This window comes from Condylura cristata, unplaced genomic scaffold (assembly GCF_000260355.1).
Source record: "Condylura cristata isolate star-nosed mole 26May11 unplaced genomic scaffold, ConCri1.0 scaffold00001, whole genome shotgun sequence".
NCBI lineage: Eukaryota > Metazoa > Chordata > Mammalia > Eulipotyphla > Talpidae > Condylura > Condylura cristata.
The window spans coordinates 7,035,589-7,056,662 of record NW_004567102.1 but is presented as its reverse complement, the minus strand read 5'-3'; the positions used below and the strand labels follow the sequence as shown (position 1 = coordinate 7,056,662).

The 21,074-nt window shown below is 43.6% G+C and overlaps 1 protein-coding gene across 4 annotated transcripts in view; it reads right to left on the bottom strand.

Annotated features, from left to right (window-relative positions):
* The window catches only part of DAAM2 (dishevelled associated activator of morphogenesis 2), a 107,145-nt gene that overhangs the window by 29,976 nt on the left and 56,095 nt on the right, over window positions 1–21,074 (bottom strand). For all 4 annotated transcript variants that reach the window (XM_012721684.1, XM_012721691.1, XM_012721675.1 and 1 more), the window contains exons 2-6: window positions 9,438–9,663; window positions 4,482–4,571; window positions 3,445–3,519; window positions 2,938–3,032; window positions 23–356 (exon numbers count right to left, since the gene is read on the bottom strand). In XM_012721684.1, the coding sequence (XP_012577138.1) occupies window positions 23–356; window positions 2,938–3,032; window positions 3,445–3,519; window positions 4,482–4,571; window positions 9,438–9,611 (768 nt within the window). In that variant the 5' untranslated portion in view covers window positions 9,612–9,663. The remainder of the gene's footprint in view (window positions 1–22; window positions 357–2,937; window positions 3,033–3,444; window positions 3,520–4,481; window positions 4,572–9,437; window positions 9,664–21,074) is intronic.

Here is a 21,074-nt window from a genome sequence, read left to right as displayed (position 1 = left end):
CTTCCCCTGCTAGGCCCCTCACCTGGAAGCGTGTCCTCTCTGCCGCGTACACCTGGTAGTGTAGCATGGCCTGCAGCACCTTCTTGTGGCCGCCAGGCACCAAGCACACAGCACCCAGGATCTCCAGCACGGCCACCTTGGTCTTGCTGTTCTCGGTGCGCAAGCTCTGTGCGATGGTGCTGATGGCCTCGGGCTGTGCCAGCACGTGCGCCCGTCCCTGGGAGTTGTTCATCAGAGCCTTGATACATCCAATGAGGGAGGTATGGATGCGGCTCTCACAGGTGGCATGGTCCATGCTCCGGAGGAAATTCAGCAGACAGGTCAAGCCTTCCAGCTCGATGAAGCGGGTCACAAACCTACCATTAGAAATAGGTATCCCATGCACCCATGTTATTCTGGACATGTTTCTGCAACACCCCAAGCACAGCAACCCCATTTAATTTATAAGGCTCATCTAAAGCACTAAAACCCTATCAGTCTCACAGGAGTGTGGCATCTTATTTGCATTTTAAGTACCATGCATTTGCATGTCACTGACTATCAGTGGCATCTATGATAGTGTGTATGGGGTGGGGAGAGTCACAATAATTACCATGGTTATTAAACCTGAAAACTCTTCTCCACCAAAGATGAGGATTCAAAGAATGACAGTCAGATGACAAGGAGGACCTCTAAACAGAATGGAATCACTGAGTCAAGGAACCAAGGATGGGAAGGTCCTTAAGGAAACAGATGAGGGCCTCCCTGGTAGGAATAGGGTTTAGTCTCAGCATTATCACCGCCATGGCCTGAGTTCGATCCCCAGCCAGGGATCCAACCCACATGGCACAGCAGACAGAATAAGCCCTCTCCTGTCTCGTCTGCTGCTCCCCTCAGCAGTGTAGTTCAGTAGATCTGCCTGTTCTGCTCTCCACTCTATCTCTGGTGAATCCTCTTACCCCTAAACCCCAGTTTTTCTGAGCATAAATAAATATATAAATCTAATTTTTTTAAAAAAGAGAAAATAGCTGAGTTATCTTGACTGTTAGCAGAAATCATTAAATGTCATTTAGTTCAGGGGTTCTTAGTCTTGAGTCTACATTCCCCTTGAGGGTCTATATCCGAGACATAACCATCCATGAACTTGGATGAGAAAGGAAAATTACAGCTTTATTTTTGAAAATGTCTAACTGAAACTTAACATTTCCCTTGATGATGAATAGAGGCAATAAATGACAGTGTTATTAACATAATCTGTGACTTTGTCACCCAAAGAAATCACAGCTATTTTCATATCAAATTACAGTTGTCACTGGTATCTCAAAATATCATTTACACTCATCAGCACTTCAAAACCATGGTGGTTGCTAGTTCTTGCTATTTAAGGCATAAAGAAGTACATTTATTGCTATCTCACAATTTTTAATAGTTGGTAACTATTTCAATTTAGTTTTTTTTTAATCCATCTATTTTTATCTCCAGTTGACCCCAAATGACACCAACTCCCCAATAGTCAAAAATCTGAATATATCTTACAGTTGGCTCTCAGATATATAGGCTTTTGCAAAGCCAGCCACCCAGTATCTAAGATTAGCTGAAACCGTGAATAAGGATCCCTCAGATAGAAAAAAATCCAAGTGTAAATGACCCACAGGTCAATCCCATATTGTTCAAGGATCAATTGTTCTTTATTACTTCAAAGCATTATTCTGATAACTAGTCTTTATGTTTCATTTGGGTTCTAGAATCCCCATCACACATGCACACACATACATAAAAAGGCTTCGAACTCTCAATTTAATAGAAAAATTGATGACCTGAAGAAATGTCACAAATGGAGCTGAGGGAACAACTGCATATAATTAATGCATTTATTTCCAAGTGCATGTCTTATACTCCTATGTTATTGTAGATAGGACCAGAAAGGTAGAATATACTCTCAAATTGTATGCTTTTCTATATTCTATAAACTTTTCACAGTGGCTATGTGTGCATTTTCTTATTAGAATTTTATTAAGGGAAAGAAAAATAAATTGAGATGGCAGATAAACTCGACAGCCTCCCCTGAAATGGTCTACTTCCAGCATCTCCTTCCCACCACTGGTCCCCCACCCCAAACACACACACATAGACTGAGATGTTTAACAACTGCTCTCTAGAGATAGAATGCACAGACTTGACTTTAGAATTTATCAATTTTTATTGAATAAATATTCTCAGCACAATCTATTTCAAGTTAGCAATATGGCATCACTGACCTTGGAGTTGAAAAGAGATGCATCATTTACACAGCTCCCTTGTATATATACAGAGGACACAGGAAAGAATGTAGGTAATCATTAGGTAATATGGGAGTGATCATTTTCAAGTATTCATTACCTTTGTTTTTGATCTACTTTATATTTTATTTATATTTATGGTTATTATGTTTGACAACCAACTTGCAAAATGTCTGATTTAACAATCAACAACTAGAAGCTGGTAGGTGTCTTTTCCAGACACGAGAGATGTCTGTGGCACTCCCCCCTCTTGGAACCCTGGCACAGTGAGGTCTAGGGAGGCTACTGTCTTCCTATGGCCCTGAAGGCATCCATCACCTTTTCCAGGCCCATGCTCCCATACAAGGCAGACATCTCATCCATAGACACCATATCTCCCCCTAGTGGCTGGAGTATTTATTACTCACATTCTCATTCTCATAAAGTTCTTTCCTATATACCTTGACCTTTTGGTTACTTTCCCTTCTGTTCCATTCTCTCAAGAAAAACAAGCACCGACCCTCAATTTCTCTCCAGATAGATCTTTGGGGTCTGAGGTTTATAAAATTCTCCTATGTTCATTTCCCTTCTTTTTCAACATAACTACTCCCTCAGCCTCCCAGCTACTTGGAGAGTGGGAGTGTGGGAAAAGATGAAAAGATGTGGGTGCCAGTGAGAGAAGGGGAACAGAATAAGTTACCTCATGGGCTGTGTCCGGAGAGCCGTCTTGAGGTCTTCCACGACTTGATTCCTCATCTCTGTCTCCTCCTCATCAAATGCATACAGGCTCTGCATCTGAGAAGTCAGAATGACAGAAGTCACACTGGGGTTCCTGCCCTCCTAACCCCCCACAATCCTGATTCAGTGTGTTTTAGGGCCTGCCCTATCCTCAGGAAGACAGAATCAGACTCTGAGGAGGCCCAGATTCTGGCTTTGGACTTCATTTTCCTCATCTGTAAAATGGGAAGAATTGTTGATCCAGCCAGCTTCCAAAGCGTATGTGATATACAAATGGTTAATAAATGTTCAAATGGTTGTGGGACTCTAAAGTCACAGAGGAAGAAAGTTTAAGGTTAGATCTCTAGAATCACAGAGAGCTGCTGAGTCCCAGTGTGTGGGGGTGAGATGCAGGGACACTTGAGGGAGGTTAGTCCAAACCTATTGCCTTTCAGGGTAGAGTTCTGGGCAGGGAGAAGTGGCCTCTCACCGCTGCCATGGAGTTGATGCGGTCAATGTAATAGTCAGGCCAGCTGGTCGCTAACTTGTTGGGGTCCTCCTGCTCCTGAAACAAGAAAAGGGGTTGTAGACCAGTTGGTTAGAGAGGCCCATGGCCTGAGAACCTGAGCCCCAACTTCATAAGGTCATTCTGACTTGGCATGGAGCCCTGATGGAACACAAATTTAGAGTGAGAAGAGTAAGTAAAGAGTCATGAGAAGTGCCAAGGAACACAAAGAGAAACATCTCAAAGCCCACCCAGACTTGACTGTCTTCTCCCAGGGAGAGCAGGTCTGAGTTCATGTGCAGGACCTCAGGGACCGGAGGTCAAAGGAACAAGCTTCTGCACTGAACACTGAGAGGATGGAGGACAAGCACAATAAGAGAACAGAAAGGCTAGAATAGACAGGTGTCAAATGAGACACAGAGAGATGAGCTGAGGAGACAGAGTTAGAGTGGGAGGGAGGGAGATGGGGGAAAGCAGAGAAAGTTTGTTGGGGTGGGGGGGAGATTTGTTCAAATACAATGTAGCCCTGACTGGAGTGATTCACCCCTTTCTAAGGAGACCTACAGGCCAGAGACCCACACTGTGAGGAGAGGAAGAGCACATGGGAAGGATGACATGTGAGCCTCGGCAGGCCTGATGCTAAAGATCCAGAAGAAACCCCCACTCAAAGCAAAAACACTGAGGCCTTTCAGCAAAGGTGCCTCCAGGCATAGCCCAGGCAAGCATGCCCTCCACACATGGACATACAAAGGAAGTTTAGGTTTGTCAGCTTTGTACTAGCACCACTTCTGGAACTTAGGGGTACCTGCTTAAAGAGATTTTGAAAGACAGAATCTTATTTCCCTGCACAGAGTCATGAGAACAGAAATTCTTTTTCTCCAGATTTATCCACTGTTGTTCCTCTAGCCTATAACAGTGTTGGGGTGTCATAAATATTTGTTCAATGAATGAGTGAGCATGAAGACCAGAGCTGCCCATGCTGGGGACCCTGGGGTGACAGTGAGAGGGGTCAGAGATGGCACCTTCTTCTTGCTGCAGTAGATCTGCCACTTCTTCTCAGGAGGCAGTGCAAACACAGCCTCCCGGTTTTTGTCAGTGAGATCCAATTCATCCTGCAAAAACGACAAGAAATAATACATCTAAAACCCAGAGATGGTTGATATTAGAGTATTCAGTCCTACAGGAAATTACAGTTCCCTCAACCTTTATTACCTTCCTTTCAAAGAGCAACACATATAAGATAGAATAATTCGTTCTGGAAGACACACAGTCCCATTCTTCCACCCACTTACTTCAGCTCAAGCCTGTGCTGTTTCTATACACGCTTCTCATACTGCCTGCCCATCCCAATATTTGTCTCTGCCTCCCATCCTGCTCCTCCAGATCCAGTGTTCCCTGCCCATCCTCTGTGTTGCTTCATTAGCCTTGACTCCTCTTGCCCAGAATTTCATCTCTTCCTTCTCTTGCCCTTAAGCTTGTCAACACCATAAGTCAAGGCTAACAAAGAAAGGAGTCCACTTACAGATCCAATATTAACAGATTTTCAAGTCTCTCTGCCTAGGAGCCACTCTCCCAGATATTCTCTGGTTTCCCCCCATCAGGATAGGTCTTACTATAGGCTGGAGAATACTGGTGAGGGCGAGGGGCTGAGAAAAAATATCTTGGCAGGAAGGATGTGCCACACTAAGGGAAGTGTTCATCTATTTCCCACAGAGGTTTGCTTGCCAGTTTTGGTCCCTCCACCCAAACCAGCACCACAAAAGCAAGACTCTGTACATAGACAGGGATATCACCCAGCTAGCCCAACTCTTTAGAGAAATAGAATAGTAAATCATCTGGGGTCATCAAATTTAGAGTGACACTATAGGAAGTTTGGGTGATTTTATAGGTTTGGCCATGCTGGATGATACCTAAAAGCTTATCTTCTTTAATCTCCTATGATGGATAAATGAAGCCAGGCTCATCAAGGAAATGGTTAATGGATCCTGGGAAATGTAGTGTGGTTTTCAACTCAATTACTCTAAGGTTGCTTTTTCTTGTTTTGTTTCTTTAATCAAAAGCAAAAGTCACAATAAGACAAAAAAGTAACATTACTAATATTTACACTTTTTAAAATGATATGAAGAGTGAAAGTACTACTTAGGAGAGAATAGGGATCTTAAATCGCACCACCTCTACTCTTTTGCCTATACTGTTATCAAGGGAAAATGTTTAAGACTTTCCTTCGCCTAAAATGGAAAGGTCCAACAGAAGTATAAAATGAACCCCATAAGTATAAAATGAACCACATAAGTATAAAATGAACCATATACATTTCAAAAAAGTTTTCCAGTTGCATTTAAAAAATTAAGAAAACATAGGTAAAGTTAATTTTAATAATACATTTTATTTCATCCAAAATATCAAAAATATGATCACTTCAACATGTAACCAATATAAAAAATTGTCACTGAGATATTTATATTATTCCCTCCCCCCCAAATTAAATCATCAGATCTGTTGTGTATTTCACCCTTGCAGCTCACCAAAGTTCATACAAGCTACATTTCAAAAAGTGTTCAGCAACTCCAGGTCACAAGTGGCCACCATCTTGGACAACACACAAAGATGATTTGAAACAATGTCCACCAGTTTACCTGACTCTGGAACTAAAGACTCCTGTAGATCTAATGCACAACAAAGAGCACTAGTACTCTAGAACCACCCTCCACATATCTCAGGAAGCTCCTTGGTCAGAATCCTCAGAACCCTGCTTAAGGTATGTGCAGCAAATCTTTTCCATGGTCAGGATTAGAAGTGAAAGAAATAGAGTGATATGCACTTTATACTTCCCTACACAAACTCTGCTTTTCTTCTACTTGGCTTCCACAGTTAGTCCACCTGGACTGCCCTCCTTTCCCATCTACTCAGTGGACCTGGACCAATTCCAAAGTTCTAAGTTGGTCTTCTCCAGCAAATCTTCCATAGATCTTCCCAGGCAAGAACACTTCTCTCGTCCTGAACTCCAATGCGGTTACATTCAACCTTGTATTATGGTCATGTGTGCATATGTCTTTTCTTGCCAAACTCTGTGGTTAAATCAGTGGACACTTTCTGACAGGTATGCTCAGCTGAGGGAGTCTGTCTCTGCCAATCATTCACTCTTTACTGAATCCTACTTCCTTGGTTTCTTTGACAACCACACTCTTAGAAACCTGCGCCCCTCTGTTCCTCCTGGGCTTCCTTGATGACTTCTCTACTCTAGGACCATCAAGTGTTGAAGTCATCAGGGAACTGGCCAGGATCTTCTTTCCTGTCTCTGTCTCTATTCTTCCTTAGGTGAAGCCCAGTTAAGTATTCCTGAAAACTCAGTTATTAGGCTAAATTCTCTCAAACTTGTATCTCCACCAGTCTCCTGAGCTCCAGACCCTGGGGCCCTTGTGTATCTATCAGAATTGGGGTACCTGACCATATTATGTGGTGTTACTATGTGCTAGACACTATTCTAAGTGCTTGATATTTACTCATTTATTTAAAATTTGCAACAACTCATTTTACAGATAAAAAAAAATGATACACAGAAAGAATATGCAAATTTGAGTTCATCATCTCAAGTAATCTAAGTGTAATTTGCCTCTGTATGTAATTTGCATCTGCCCGGTTCTTCCTGTCAAAAGCCTGGTTGTTCCTTAATTCCTACTCACTCACCCACCCTTCCAGGTCCTATTTTGTTTTCTTCTGAATATCCCTTTTATCTGTCAATTTCCCTCTACCCTCACTGCTAACATTTTGGTCCAAGTCATCATCTTCTCTAGCTTAGATTACACCAATAGCTTACCAATCGTCTACACTTCTTCAACAGTGTACCCCAAATAGTATTTCAGAAAAGCAGATTGAATCAACTTAAAACCCTGCTTAGAGCCTCATTGGCTATCTATCACTCCTTACTCTTGTCTTCATGGGGTCCTTCAAAAGGACCCAGCTCTTCTTTGAGATTGTCACGTATGCTGCTTCTTGTTCTAGGGTACCCCTGTTGTTGTTAAGCACCCTAGTTCATTTTTCTAACTGCCACCATGTTTTCAGATCTCAGTGGAAATGTCCCTGTTCAGAGAAATGCTGGAGACCTTTTGGATAATGCTACACAGTCCACTTTCCAAACACCCCACTTGTCACTGCTATTGTAGTCTCTCCTGTGACATCTGCCAATATTTTATTCTTTTTAGTCCATGAAAACAGCACTTGGATTTGATGTAACCTAATTTATAAAAGACATATAACAAACTTAAGAATAGTTTACATGGTGAAATATAGGTATTCATTGAAAAGTTCTTGCAACTTCTTGGCACATTGGGAATATTCATAATATATTTCATCATAAAATAATAAGGGTAAAAAACAAAATCAGCCTTCCCTATTTGACTGTGCTTTCTTAGAAGCAGAAACTGTGCCTATTGGCTCATCACTAAATCCCTGAGACCCTCCTCAGGGTCAGCACACAGCAGTGTGAAGAGATATTAATCATTTGTACCTCATACCTCACACTAGTCTCCTTGCAGACAAGATTCGTCTGAATCACTCTTGCTTTGGCCAAAGTACCTTGCAAGGAATCCAGCCCACTGAAGATGTTCAACAAATGCTTATTGAATACAAGACTAGAAAGGAAATCTTCTTTCAAAATTCAAAATCCAAGCCCTCTGTTCAAGAAAATGTCCCCAAATTTAGGGTTGGCATGATATAAACAGATGCCGAGGTTAAAAAAAAAAAAAACAAAAAACCCTAGACCTTTGTAATCTAGACCCCTGTAACATTATGAATGAATGTTACCTCAGTAGAAATGAAAACAGAAAACGCCCCTGGCTATATTTTAAGAAATGTACTTTGATCTTTATCCCCAGTTCCTAGGATAGAGTTCCTAAATCCCTTGGAATTTCCTGGGTGATAGGAGTACATTTTGTTCCTCACTTAAAGCTCCTAAATCCCCTGGAATTTCCTGGAGACAGGAACCTCTTTTGTTGCTTTGGTAGGACTCTCAATAGTTTCTATATGGGAGCTAGGCACCAGAAAGATCAGACCTCAGTTAGAAGCCTAGAACTTTCATCCCACCACCCTGCCCCCAAATTCCAAGAAGAGGAGAGGCTGGAGATTGAATTAAAATCTGTCATGCCTACGTGATGAAAACTCCATGAAAGTTTCTAAATGATTAGGTTCAGAGAGCTTCCAGGTAGGCAGATACATTCATATTCACATGTACCCAAACGCCAATGGATCAGAAACTCCTGTGCTCAGGACCTTTCTGGGACTTACCCTAAGAATTCCCCTCATGTGGCTATTCATTTGTATCCTTTGCGATTTTTTTTTTTAGACCATAGACTGGTAATAAATAACAAGTAAAGTATATCCCAGAGTCCTTATTGCAAATCAACAATCTTGAAGGTGGGATTGTAGGACAATCCCAATTTGAAGCCAAATTATCAAATTCAAGTATGAATCCCCATTCTAAGGCACACAACGCTGTTTCTCCACTGATTAAATTATTAGCCAATCATAAGAACGAGTGACCAAGAACAAACCAATGAAACTGTGGTCATCACTTGATGACAGGATTCTAGCCTGTGCCCTGTAGCCCTGATCTGGGACCTCCCTTGGTGTGCAAGCTCTATCTCCCAGCAGACCTCTAGAGAGTGGAATCAGTCTTTCCTGCTCTGTTTCTGCAGCAAGAGTTTGAAATTCCACACGGTAGGGGTTCTCACAAAGGTATACTACAGTCTTGGGGGCATCACAGAGGGCCAGGGAGAACTGCTATCAGGTGAAGCACAGAGCTTCCACCTGTCCTAGGCTAGACATCATCACCCCATTTCTGAGCTAGCATCCAAGTGTCATGCAAACATCTCCCCCAGTATTTTTAATGAGCCATGCCCTTTCACAGTGACCTGGTATCAACCTAAAGAATCCTACTCTGCCTCCACAGTGTCCACCACCCACACCTGCCCCTCACTAACCACCAACTCTGCAAAGCGGACGTTAAGCTCCTCTGGGTTCGGAATAGGACTGGAGAACTCCATGTACTGCAGAGGGTGGTTGTCCCGGAGGTTGATCTCAGGGAGGTCACTGCCCCCGAAGCAGCACAGGAAGCCCAGGCCATGGCGGCTCCTCTTGCGGGGGGCCATGGTCATTGTAGGCCAGGGGGACAGTCAGCAGGCAGATGCCCTAGGTCCTCATCGTGATCTGGCAGGGAAACAGAGCACAGCGGGTGGTCAGGCACATCAGCTTCATGGCGGCAGCAGTCACTCTGCCACCCTAAGTTCTTTGCTCAACTGTTAGGAGCCCTCAATACAATAATTAAGGCTCCTTCCCTTTTCCCACAACTTTTCTTCCAGCTCCTCCCCTTTAAAAATATTTACATGCCCTTCTGACCAAGCCCTCCACAGAAGAGCTATCTGCCACAAACACCTTCAGATTGTCTTGTGTGCCAGGGAAGGAGGGTTGCAGTCACAGAGTGTGACCTCCAGGTCAGAGCTAGCACTCATCTTACCCTCTCCATGACTGTGCAGATGGGAATCCAATTTCCTGTCCTTTAGAAAATCCGTTTCCACTCAGTTGGTTCCTTCTAAGGTTGTTTTGTTGTTGTTGTTGTTTTTCTTTTTTCTTTTTTTTGGGGGGAAGGAGTTGAGTGATAGTTTTCAACAGTGGAAAGGAAGGATTGAAGCTCAGTGAAGACAGCAAGCTAATGATATGATCAGGGCTTTCAGGGGAGTAGAGGATGGAAATCTTCAGTTACTACTGCCGTTTTATTCCCAGTCTACTATAACCAGGAATGTCTGGGCAAATACAAAACATCAATAGGGCATGGGTTCATGCTCCTTTGAGAAGGATGGATGTGTCATTAGTGTGAACCTTGGGTGAGGAAATGGTACCAATTATTGGATTGGTGTTCGATTAGCACATCAGCACCAACCAAGAGCAGAAAGCGCCACTCTGGCCAGAGATCACCAGAGCTAATGGAAACCCAACAGTAGGGTGGTCACTAAAACAGAAAGGGTTAGGGTTACCTCTGTGATGGACTAGTTCAATGACAGTCAACTTTAAGAGGGACACTTGTCCTAGTCTTTGATGTCACTACTAGATAGATGAAGCCCATCTCTACACAGACTGCCCTTGACCACTAGGCCCTAAACATATTTTCATATAACCTCTCCCAGTTGAGTAGAGAGACGATAGCTTACCCACAGTGCTGCTGTGTCATAGTATTTGGCAACTTAGACTTTTGGGAAGAAACAGGATTGGACTGTTATCATTGTGAATATTACATCACAGGTTGTGGGTCATGATTTTTTTAAACTGTACTAAAATCCATGTAACAAAATTACCATTTGAACCATTTGAGTATGCATTTCAGAGGCATTACATACATTCATGTTGTTGTACAAATATTACCACCATCCATCATCATTCTTTATAATCCTGCAAAGTAGAAACTCTGTCCTCATTGAACAATAATTTTCCATTCCTTTCCCCCACCAGTTCCAGTGGCTGGCACTCTACTTTCTGTCTCTATGAACTTGGCTACTCTGAGTACCTGGGCAAGTAGAAACATGTGGCTCTTGTCCTTTTGCGAATGGTTTATTTAATTTATCATAATGTCTTTCAGGTTCCTACAGGTAGCATATCTCAGAACTTGCTTCCTTTTAAAGCTATGTAATATTCCACTGTATGGATAGGCTACATATATTGAAAAATAATTGGGTTGCTTCCTCCTTTTGGCTATTATGAATAATGGTGGCATAAAAATGGGAACACAAATATTTATTGATGTCCCTGTTTTCAATTCTTTAGGTCCATATCCTATATATATGGAAAGGGGCAAGGTATTTTTGAATCTTCCTAATAAGCTGTTTCTCCTACATTTGAGACATTAACAGAATGATCAGAGTGTGTCCCTAACCTGTATTCACACCATTTTGTAACTGTTGAGCACAACAAGGATTAAGACAGACCCAGACAACACAGCCATCTCTCTTGGGAGGCCAAAGAACTAGTGATTAGCACTCTCAGGGGACTGTCCTTAGCCATGCTCTTACCTAGCCCTCTTAAAAAAAAAAAAAAAGACATGTATTTATGCATACAAGAACTGGGGTGTAGGTCAGAGGTATGGGAGTGAGAAGATTCACCAGAGACAAATGGAGAGCAGAAAAGGAAGATCTACTGAAATCCACTGCTGAGGGAAGCAGCAGGAGAGACAGGAGAGTTGTGCTGTGCCATGTGGGTCAGCTCCCCGGTTGGTTGGCCGGGGATCAAACTCATGTTGCAGTGGTGGCAGATAGCTTGACAGCACTGTCTTTAACTCTTGAACCACCAAGGAGGCCCTAGCCCTCTTTTCTATCCAGCCCCATTTTAGATTTTTTCTAAAGCCTTACGGAATTCTAGAAATGCTAATTGTAAGACATCCTCTTCAACTAAGTTCTAGAACCTTATCCAAAAAAGATAAGAAGCTTGTGGCATAACTTGTTCCTGGTAAACCCAAGATAACTTTGTACTGTTGTATATTAAACTCTTAACCCTACTCTGGCTAGTAACTTAGTCTAATGTGATCTGGCCTTTCATATAAATCATAATATGTTTCTATGTGTTCTAGAATGGTTACCAGTTCTATTTTATCTTTCTTTATAAACTTTGTGATAAATGTTTTAATAGACCATGAAGAGCCTTAAATAACACAGTATCCAAGGTCAGCTTGTGTTATTGGTCATCTTTTTTGTGTTTACAAATGGGCTTTCCAAAGCTATGGCAAAACTCCTTGAGGACAGGGCCATGCCTCCAGATTCTTTGACACTCCCCATCACACACCATTTCTACAGCTATGAAAATGCCTGTTCTTAGTGGGCACTCAATAAACATTTCTTGGCCAAAACAATCGGTGCTCATGGAAAAGGAGCAGAGGTCTTTACCAGTCAGTTAAGACATGTTGATTGTAATCTTTGCTTCCTGTAATCTTTGCTTTAATTTTTGTGATGCAAAAGCAATTGGGGATCTTTGAAGGAAACAGCAAGGGAATAGTTCCTGAAGCTGGCGGTAGTAGATGCAGTCAATGTGCTAAGTAACAGTCCTGGCACTGGTCCATGGTGATGAAGATCTAGAAGAGGAGGCTATCTGAGGAAAATGGGAGAGGAAGGGAGGCTTTCTGCTTTCTATGGGACTCTGTGGTCAACAGCCAAGAGTGGGTGAGATAAATCCCGGATCTGACTGTCACTACAAACAGTATATGCCACTGAGAAACACAGTCTGGCATAGACAAATATTATTCTTCAGGCAGGTAGGGGTCAACTGCCTTGGGACTCCCCAGTCCAGTCTCCAGTTAGGATGATATTGCAGAATATAGGTCTGGTCCCCTTTGTTTCATCAGCCTCTGCACTGCAGCCCAGTTGGTAGCAAGCCTGCTGTCTCGTGGGCACAGTGTGTGGGAAGGGAAGTCCTCACCCCATGGGAGGCTCGGCTGTGGGCAGGGTGTAGTTCTAGGGTGGGATGATGGGCAGATGCCCTGAAGGACCTGTGAACTCTCTTCCCAATTTCACTTCCTCAACTTTTTGTTTCCCGGCTTCCCTCCTTGTCCTTCCTTGGCTCCTAAGCCAGATTTTACCAGGCGGAATTAGGGGTAGGACTAGATAATCATACAGCTGGCACATCCTGTTCATCTCATACCAGCTGTCACGGCCACGACTGCTCTGATTGGTCAGTGCCGCAGCATGCATGTCATCAAATAGCTTTAATGTCTCTGAGTATGCAGAGGAGGGAAAGGAGATACACAACCTCCAAACAGGAAGTGCTGTCCGCACAGAGAAGGGCCTGGGCAGAAGGCGGGAGCCTCGCGTTTGTCCTTTTAAGGGATCGCCTGCTTGGTAATTCCCTAGTATGTTGATGTTATGTACCCTCCTCCCAATGACCCCCCTCTTAAGTGTTCCTGCCTCCTCTCCCTAGGGTCCCATCTGAACATGCAAGACTAAAACCACAGGATCATAGCTGGAAATCAGGTAGCTACATGTTAGACATGAGAAAACTGAGGTCCACAAAGGAAATGTATTATCTGAGGCTAAATGGCCAGAAGCAGAACAGGGATTAAAACCCATGACCCATGGGTCCTCCCTGGTGGCGCAGAGGGTTAAAGTAGAGCACAAAGAAGCTAAAGCCACTTCCGAATGAGTTCGATCTCCGCCTGCCCCAGAGGTGACCACATGGCACGGCAGACCTCTCCTGACCCGCCCACTGCTCCCCTCAGCAGTGTACTTCGTCGACCTGTTCTGCTCCCCACTCTGTCCTTGGTGAATCCTTTCACCCTCTGCATCTCTGGCCTGTACCCCAGTTCTCTACGAATAAATAAATCTTAAAACAAAACAAAACAAAACAAACAAACAAAAAAACATGACCCTGGCTTTCAGGCTATGATCTCCTCACCACGCACAGTGTGTCTTCCCACATCATTTCCCCTTTCCCAGATCTTGTCCCAGTCCCATTAGAGCCTCCGGAGCTTGAGAAGATCCCTCCATTAGACAAAAACAGCTGTACTGCTTAGTTTGACATAGCTGCAGTCCCAAAGGTCTAGCCTGGGAGAGGGTTATGAAGATCCATTGAGAGGAGCTACTTCCACATCCACCACTTCCTTCCTCTCACCACCCCACTCTCTTGCCTGCCCTGACTTTAATGCTTGTTCATTCCAGTAGAGTCCTCTAAGGCAGATGAACTGGGATCTGACCCCTGCTTTGCCTTCCCAGCTATGACCCTCAGCACATTTCGTGAGAACGCTGGGCTCCCGTGACACTGAGACACTAACAGCCTCTTCCACAGTGGGTCCTGGAGAAGAGTAACTAAGTAACGTAAGGAAAATGCTTAGGACATGCTGGGTGCCCACTCATGGAGGCCAGCACAGCTGCTGTGGCTTCATTATCCTCAACAGCAGGGTGAAGCTGCCCTGCCCAGAGCCAGTGGCCATGAGCCCATCTCCAGCACAGTGGGACCTACTAGGTGTGAATCTGCACAGCCAGACTTAGGAAATCAGAAAGTATTTCCACTGCGATCAGGAACAAGGCAGGGACGCCCACTGTCACCACTGTTATTCAACATAGTTCTGGAAGTCCCAGCTGAAACAATTAGGCAAGAAAAAGACATAAAAGGAATCAAAATTGGAAAAGTGAAACTTTCACTATTCACAGAAGACATGATGATTTATTTAGAGAAACCAAGAGATTCCACAAAAGAAATTCTAAAAATGATAAATGAATGCAGTAAGGTAGCAGGATACAAAAATCAATACACAAGAATCAATGACATTTCTACATGAGAACAATATATCAGAAGAAAGAGAAATAAAAATAAAGTTCTATTTACATGCCAAAAAGAATGAACTACTTGAGGAAAAAAAAACTAATAAAAGAGATGAAGGATTTACATAATGAATACCATAAAAATCTATTAAAGGAAATTAAGGGCACAAAGACAGGGAAAAATAGTCTGTGTTCCTGGATTAACATCCATGAAGCAGGAAGAATTACTATCATTAAAATAGCCGTATCACCCAAAGGAATTTACAGCTTTAACGCAATACCTATCAAAATACCAATGGTACTTTTTAAAGAGAAAAAAATGATCAAATTTATATGGCCTCTCAAAAGGCCCCAGATAGCTAAAACAATGTTGATAGAAAAGAAGAGAAATGGAGGCATCAAACTTCCTGACTTAAACAATATTACACAGCAACAGTAATCAAAACAGTATGGTGCTGGAACAAAAACAGAACTTAGACCAATATAACCATATTTAAAGTCTGAAGATAAATCCATATAAATATGGACAGTTAATTTCTGACAAAGGAATTAAGGCTACACAGCAGAGAAATGATAGCTTTTCAATAAATAGTACTGGCAAGCATGGGTAGCCACATGCAAAAAAAATAAATAAATAAATAAAGCAAGACCCATATTTAACACCATACACAAAAATTCACTCAAAATGGATTAAAGATTTGGACATAAGAACCAAAACCATAAAGTACTTAAAAGAAAATACAGGGTACACACAGCAAGACATCTACCACAGAGATGTATTTGGGAATATAATCCCAGCAGCAAGGAAAATATAAAAGCAGAAACAAACAAGTAGAACTACATTAAACTTAAAAACTTTTGCAACTCAAAAAAAAATCAGAAAACAAAAGACAACCCACAGAATGGGAAAAATATGCACATACCATACATATGACAAGGGGTTAATCTCCAAAATCTGCAAAATACTTACACAACCCACCAACAAAGAAATAAATGACCCAATAAATATGGGTAAAAGACCTGAGCAGATGCTTCTCTAAAGAAGACATTCAGATGGCCTACACACATAAGAAAAAATGTTCAACATCACTTATAAGAAAAATGCAAATTAAAACCACACTGAGCAATCACGTCACCCCTGTGAGAATGGCCCATATAAAAAAGAACAGAACCCGAAACAACCAATGCTGGTGAGGTTGCAGTGGAAAGGAATTCTCACCCACTAGTGGTGGAAATGCAAGCTGGTACAGCCCCTGTGGAAATGGTGTGGAGAGTTCCACTTGACCCAGCAATACCACTATTAGATGGTATCCAAATAACATGAAACGTTTAACAGCAAAAAATTTGTCTATACCTATGTACATAGCAGCACTGCTTATAATTGCCACATTATGTACCCACCCAAGAGCCTTTCAACAGATAAAGGTACAACATATATTCAGTGGAATATTACACAGCCGTGAAAGAGAAATTGGTGGCATTTGGCACGAAATGGATGGAGGTGATTATTTTGAGTGAAATCAGCCAGAATGTGAAAGAAACGTATCAAATGGTTTCATGCATCTGCAGAATATAAACATCAAAAAAAATTACACACCGATGTTAGAAGACATAAAAATTTGAACTTGGTAAAAAAGAAGATAATGGTTACCAAAGGGAATAGAGGAAGGGGTAAAAGAATGGGACATAGAGGCAGATGGGCATGGGCATGGCATAAAAAGTAAATTAAAAATAGACCATCAACATGGGCAGGATAACATGTCATTAAGGGGAGATTCTAGGTACTTATTTGGAGCACATGATCTTACCCAGATTGTATATTTATCAAACCAATCTTGGAACCATCTCTCCTAATAAGCAAGAGTGGAATGGGCTGCGGAAGTATGATGGTGGGAATCTATGGGGGAAAAAAAGAAGAATCCACCCAGACTCGCTTTCACTAATTGGACCGCTGAGTTCTTTCTTGGCCTCTGAGCTATCACTAGTTGGACTGACCCTGGGTGTGGAGCGGGCAAGGCGGAAGTGCCCAAAGTCCTGAATTGCTGTGCAACCCCTTTACAAAGAGGAGTCTTGGGGGCTTCCACTCCAGGAGAGAACTGAGAAGTACCATGAGTAAATGAACGCATTTTTATAGGACAGAACACAATGCAGGGGACTTGGACTTGGGCCAGATGGACTTGTCCTCCCCAACCCCCCCCCCCTTCCTCTCTAGGACAACTAACTTCTCCAACACCAACAACTCTAGCCTTCCACATCCTGCTCCCTTGCCCCCTCCCAGCTCCCTGTGGGGAAAAGGTCTTTCCAGGACTGTTAGTGTCTAAGCACAGGCCGATGGACACCAAACTGATGGGTCACCACCAATGAGCTTTCCTGTGACCCTCAGGGGTCTCCTCTGGTCCTTAGGCTCCAGTCAGACTTTGCCTCTTTATTGGAACATCCTTCCACATGGTGCAGGCAAAATGCCTCCTTAACTCAGGGGAGCAGGACCAGAGATGGGTCAGGGGGCCACAGTGTTATCCTCAGTTTCCGCAAAGGCCAAATGGAACTGAAGACCTCCAAGGACCCTGTCATCCCTGACCTTCCACACTGACTGGCTCAAAGCCATTCCCAAAGGCTTCCCCAGGGTTCTTCTCACACACCCCTCCGCCACCCCCAGCCAGGAAGTACTTCCTATTACTTGATTTCAGTTCTCCCATGTGGTCAGTAAAAATGAAAATCCTAACACTTACCCCCAATTCCTGGCCCCCTGCGCCCCCCTCCACAGCAGTTGCTGCATTAATTAGAACTCCCAAAGCCACACAGCATTCATACTTAGTCCAAGTCTTAAATCAAAGCAAAATATTAATACTTGAGCTTTGGTATGTGCCAGACATCAGGCTGTATGTATATTGCATCCCCATAACTCTCTAGGTGACATCATTTTAAAAATGTTATTAAAAAATAGCTATGTTTCTTGCCTTTGTGGAGAGTAATTTGCCTGAAGACACACAACTAGTTATGGCATAGCTATGACTGAAACACAGGCTGACTCTAAAGTTATCAGCTTTACATGCAGGAGACCCTAGTCTGAGATCTATTCAGAACCTGCTCAAATGCGCTATAGAGTCAGACACACTAATTTATGACCAAGCATTTCCTAGCAGCCAGGTGTTCTCACGGCTCTGAAACCTCATTTCAGAGTCACGAAACCTTGTGGGATAATTATTACTATTATTCCCTAGAAGATGACTATAGTGAGGCTTCAGTAGCTGTCATATGGTTTGCCAACCCCAACCAATTGCTAAAAGTAGAGCCGGCCTCACCCTACGTTCCAGGGTTCTTGTCTCCGAATCAACACTAACTCAGAAACATTCCCTTTAGCTCTTGGAGCCAGAGCTGAGGCTTTGGGTTATTCAAACTGGCCTCAGCTCACCCCTTTCCCTACCTCCATCCAGTGGGGCAATGAACAAGGAGATACTATATGACTTCTGATCATTCCCAAAGTGCTTACTCCAAGCTGGCAACTTTTAATGCTACCCCATTTATTTCCCCCAGTCCTCCAAGAATATCACTCTCCCTTAGATTTCCAAAGACCAGGCAACTTGCCCAGTGACTATGGTCTTTGGGTTCATGGCTGGGTTTTGAGGACAATGGTGTTATACTCCATCACACATGCTTTTAGGTCATTTCTAGCCCATGTGCTGCACACTGACCTGAGTGGTGAGGACACAGGAGGAAACAAGGCATGATCTTTGCCCCAAGGAGTCCCCCATCTGGTGGGAGAGCCAGAGAACTCAATACAGTGATGATACAGATCGGTTAGAGAGGTAAGTGCTTTTTGCTGAGAAAGGGGACCTGGCCCAGTTTGGGGGAGAAACGGCATTTAGGGAAGGTTTCCAGGACAAGGTGACATCGAGTCAATCTTGAAAGACAGGAGAGAATTAGTGAAGAGTGCAAGAGGTGGAAAGGGCATTGCCAGCATGGGAAGAGAATGCACATAGGCACAGCAGGAGAAACAGCATGGTGTGTTTATGAGGCTAAAGCCCCCTACACCCCCATGGCCTATTAATCTGTGCCTAACCTCACAGGCAGAGGGGATGGACAAGGTATGCAAGTGCTTCTATTTGCTAGCAGAGCTCAGGCATCCTGGGCAGCCTGCTGTTTTGTTCTCTTCTCCCTGCCAGGTCCCCTGGGGCCCGGATCTGGGAATGGGCCCCAGAGTTCCCCAGAGCTGACACATGAAACATAAGGAATGTAAACAATTTCCTGTTCCAGGGGCCAGAGATTCCTCCTTATACACTGACCCTATGTGTGTCACTGGGGGTCACCTAGTCAATGGCCATAGGCCTAACTTACCCAGAGCCTGGTTCCCCAAGGGGGAATCTATTTTTCCATCTCAAACTATATATGTGCCTTTACATACTGGCCTCCCCTCTGCCCACTGCCCACCTACACCATGCCCGTGTTACAGGGCACCCCAGTGTGAACTGGGTTGCCGTCTGGGTTCACCCGCGCGCTTACTATTCAATCGTATTATGGACACACTCAAAAGGTTAAATAATGGATTTATTTATAAGGAGAAAGGTAAAGGAATAACCCAGGGAAAGAGGGAGAGAAACATAGGTTAACTAGGATGTCCTACCAGTTCTGCTGACCTGGACTCCACCGGCACGTTGAAAACCGATTGAGAGCCAAAACGATCAGCTGCAAACCACCAGGTCAAGTCCCCTCAGAGCCCACATGTCCGGTTTTATCCCAATCTGGCTGCTCAGCTCCACCCTCATGTCCCGAAGTGCTTCTCCTTGGTACTGATGGGATTTGGAGTTCCAGCATCTGGAGTGAGGGCAGAGTCCATGAAACCTGTACCTGTTATACCTGCTCCCACTCAAGTCTCTGCAGACCATCCCTCAAGCTTATTGGTTAACAGACATCACCGTCCCCTCATCTGTTTCAACCCTGTAGCTGCCTGTACCAACCCTGAACCAACATCAACTCTATCACACACACTAAGTGGTGTTTGTTCAACTGCTGTCATTTCTGAATGCGATGGCGACAAGTTACTTAGCCTCTCTGAGCCTCTGTTTCTCATATGGAAGGTGAAAAGCTACTAATAATGGCACAGCTTTAAAGGGTTGTTAAGAGCTTGAATTAGCAAATGTGTGTAGAATACTTAAATGAGCGCCTATTGCAGGGGCCATCCAGGTGTGCTATCTAGGTAAACTACCATTATAATTATGAAGATACCTGAACAGAGTCATTCTATGGGAAGGAACTGTACACATTATTACAGAGTTGGCAAATAATGGAGCAGTCAAATCCTGCTTTTTAAATACAGTTTTCCTGAAACATAGCCATGCCCATTTATTTTAGTAGACAGCTGCTTTCAGGCAACAGAGACCCCCGTGGCCCACAAAGCCAAAAATATTTACTAGCTGGCCCTTGACAGAGAGTGTGCTAGTCTCTATGTTATTAGGTTGGCTCATACTGACAGTATTCAATCATTTTTTATCTATGAAAATCATCAACTTCATATGGTTCAACTTAGTACATAAAGCTGGCTTATCCTGTGTCCCAACTTACCCATTAAAACAGGCATTTCATGCTCTAAAGCAAGTGATTCTGATCATAATAGATATATAATCATCATTTATTGAGCACCTCCCATGTTTGAGGTTTATCTGAGTGTTTGCCACCCTCATGGAAGGTAAATATGGTCACCACCATGCCTTCTACAGATGAGCAATGTGAGTCTCAGAGAGATGCAGTGTGAGCCTAGGACTCCAACCAGGTATTCAGATCCACATCAGCCCTTGCTGCCCCCACTCAGCGCTCTCCAAGAGCTCACTGGAGTGGGGTCCATCTCAGATAAGGGCAAGAAATAGAGAGTGACCATTTCCCACGTCCAGGCAGCGCCACGGCCACTTAGGGGCTGCCCATTGCCCTGTGACTTCTTTGTCAGCCTCTGGATACTGGTCAGAACAAAATGACTACAGTGTGCGCCTCAGGCAGGGCAGGGGAGGAGAGGACACTTGAAAAAAATAAGCCAGTTCTCCATCCAGGACTGGGGAGCTATTTTTAGCAGCTGCCTAAATTATGGTTTCCCCCTTTGCTCTGGGAAAGGCAGCCAGAGCAAAAGTAAACTCTACAGCCCCAGAGTCTCTCCCCTCTGTGTAGATGAGGGTGGGGGTGGAGATGAGTCTCTCCCCTTTGTAGATGAGGGTGGGGGTGGAGGTGAGTCTCACTCCTCTGTGTAGATGAGGGTTTGGGTGGGGGTGAGTCTCTCTCCTCAGTGTAGATGAGGGTGGGGGTGGGAGTGAGTCTCTCTCATCTGTGTAGATGAGGGTG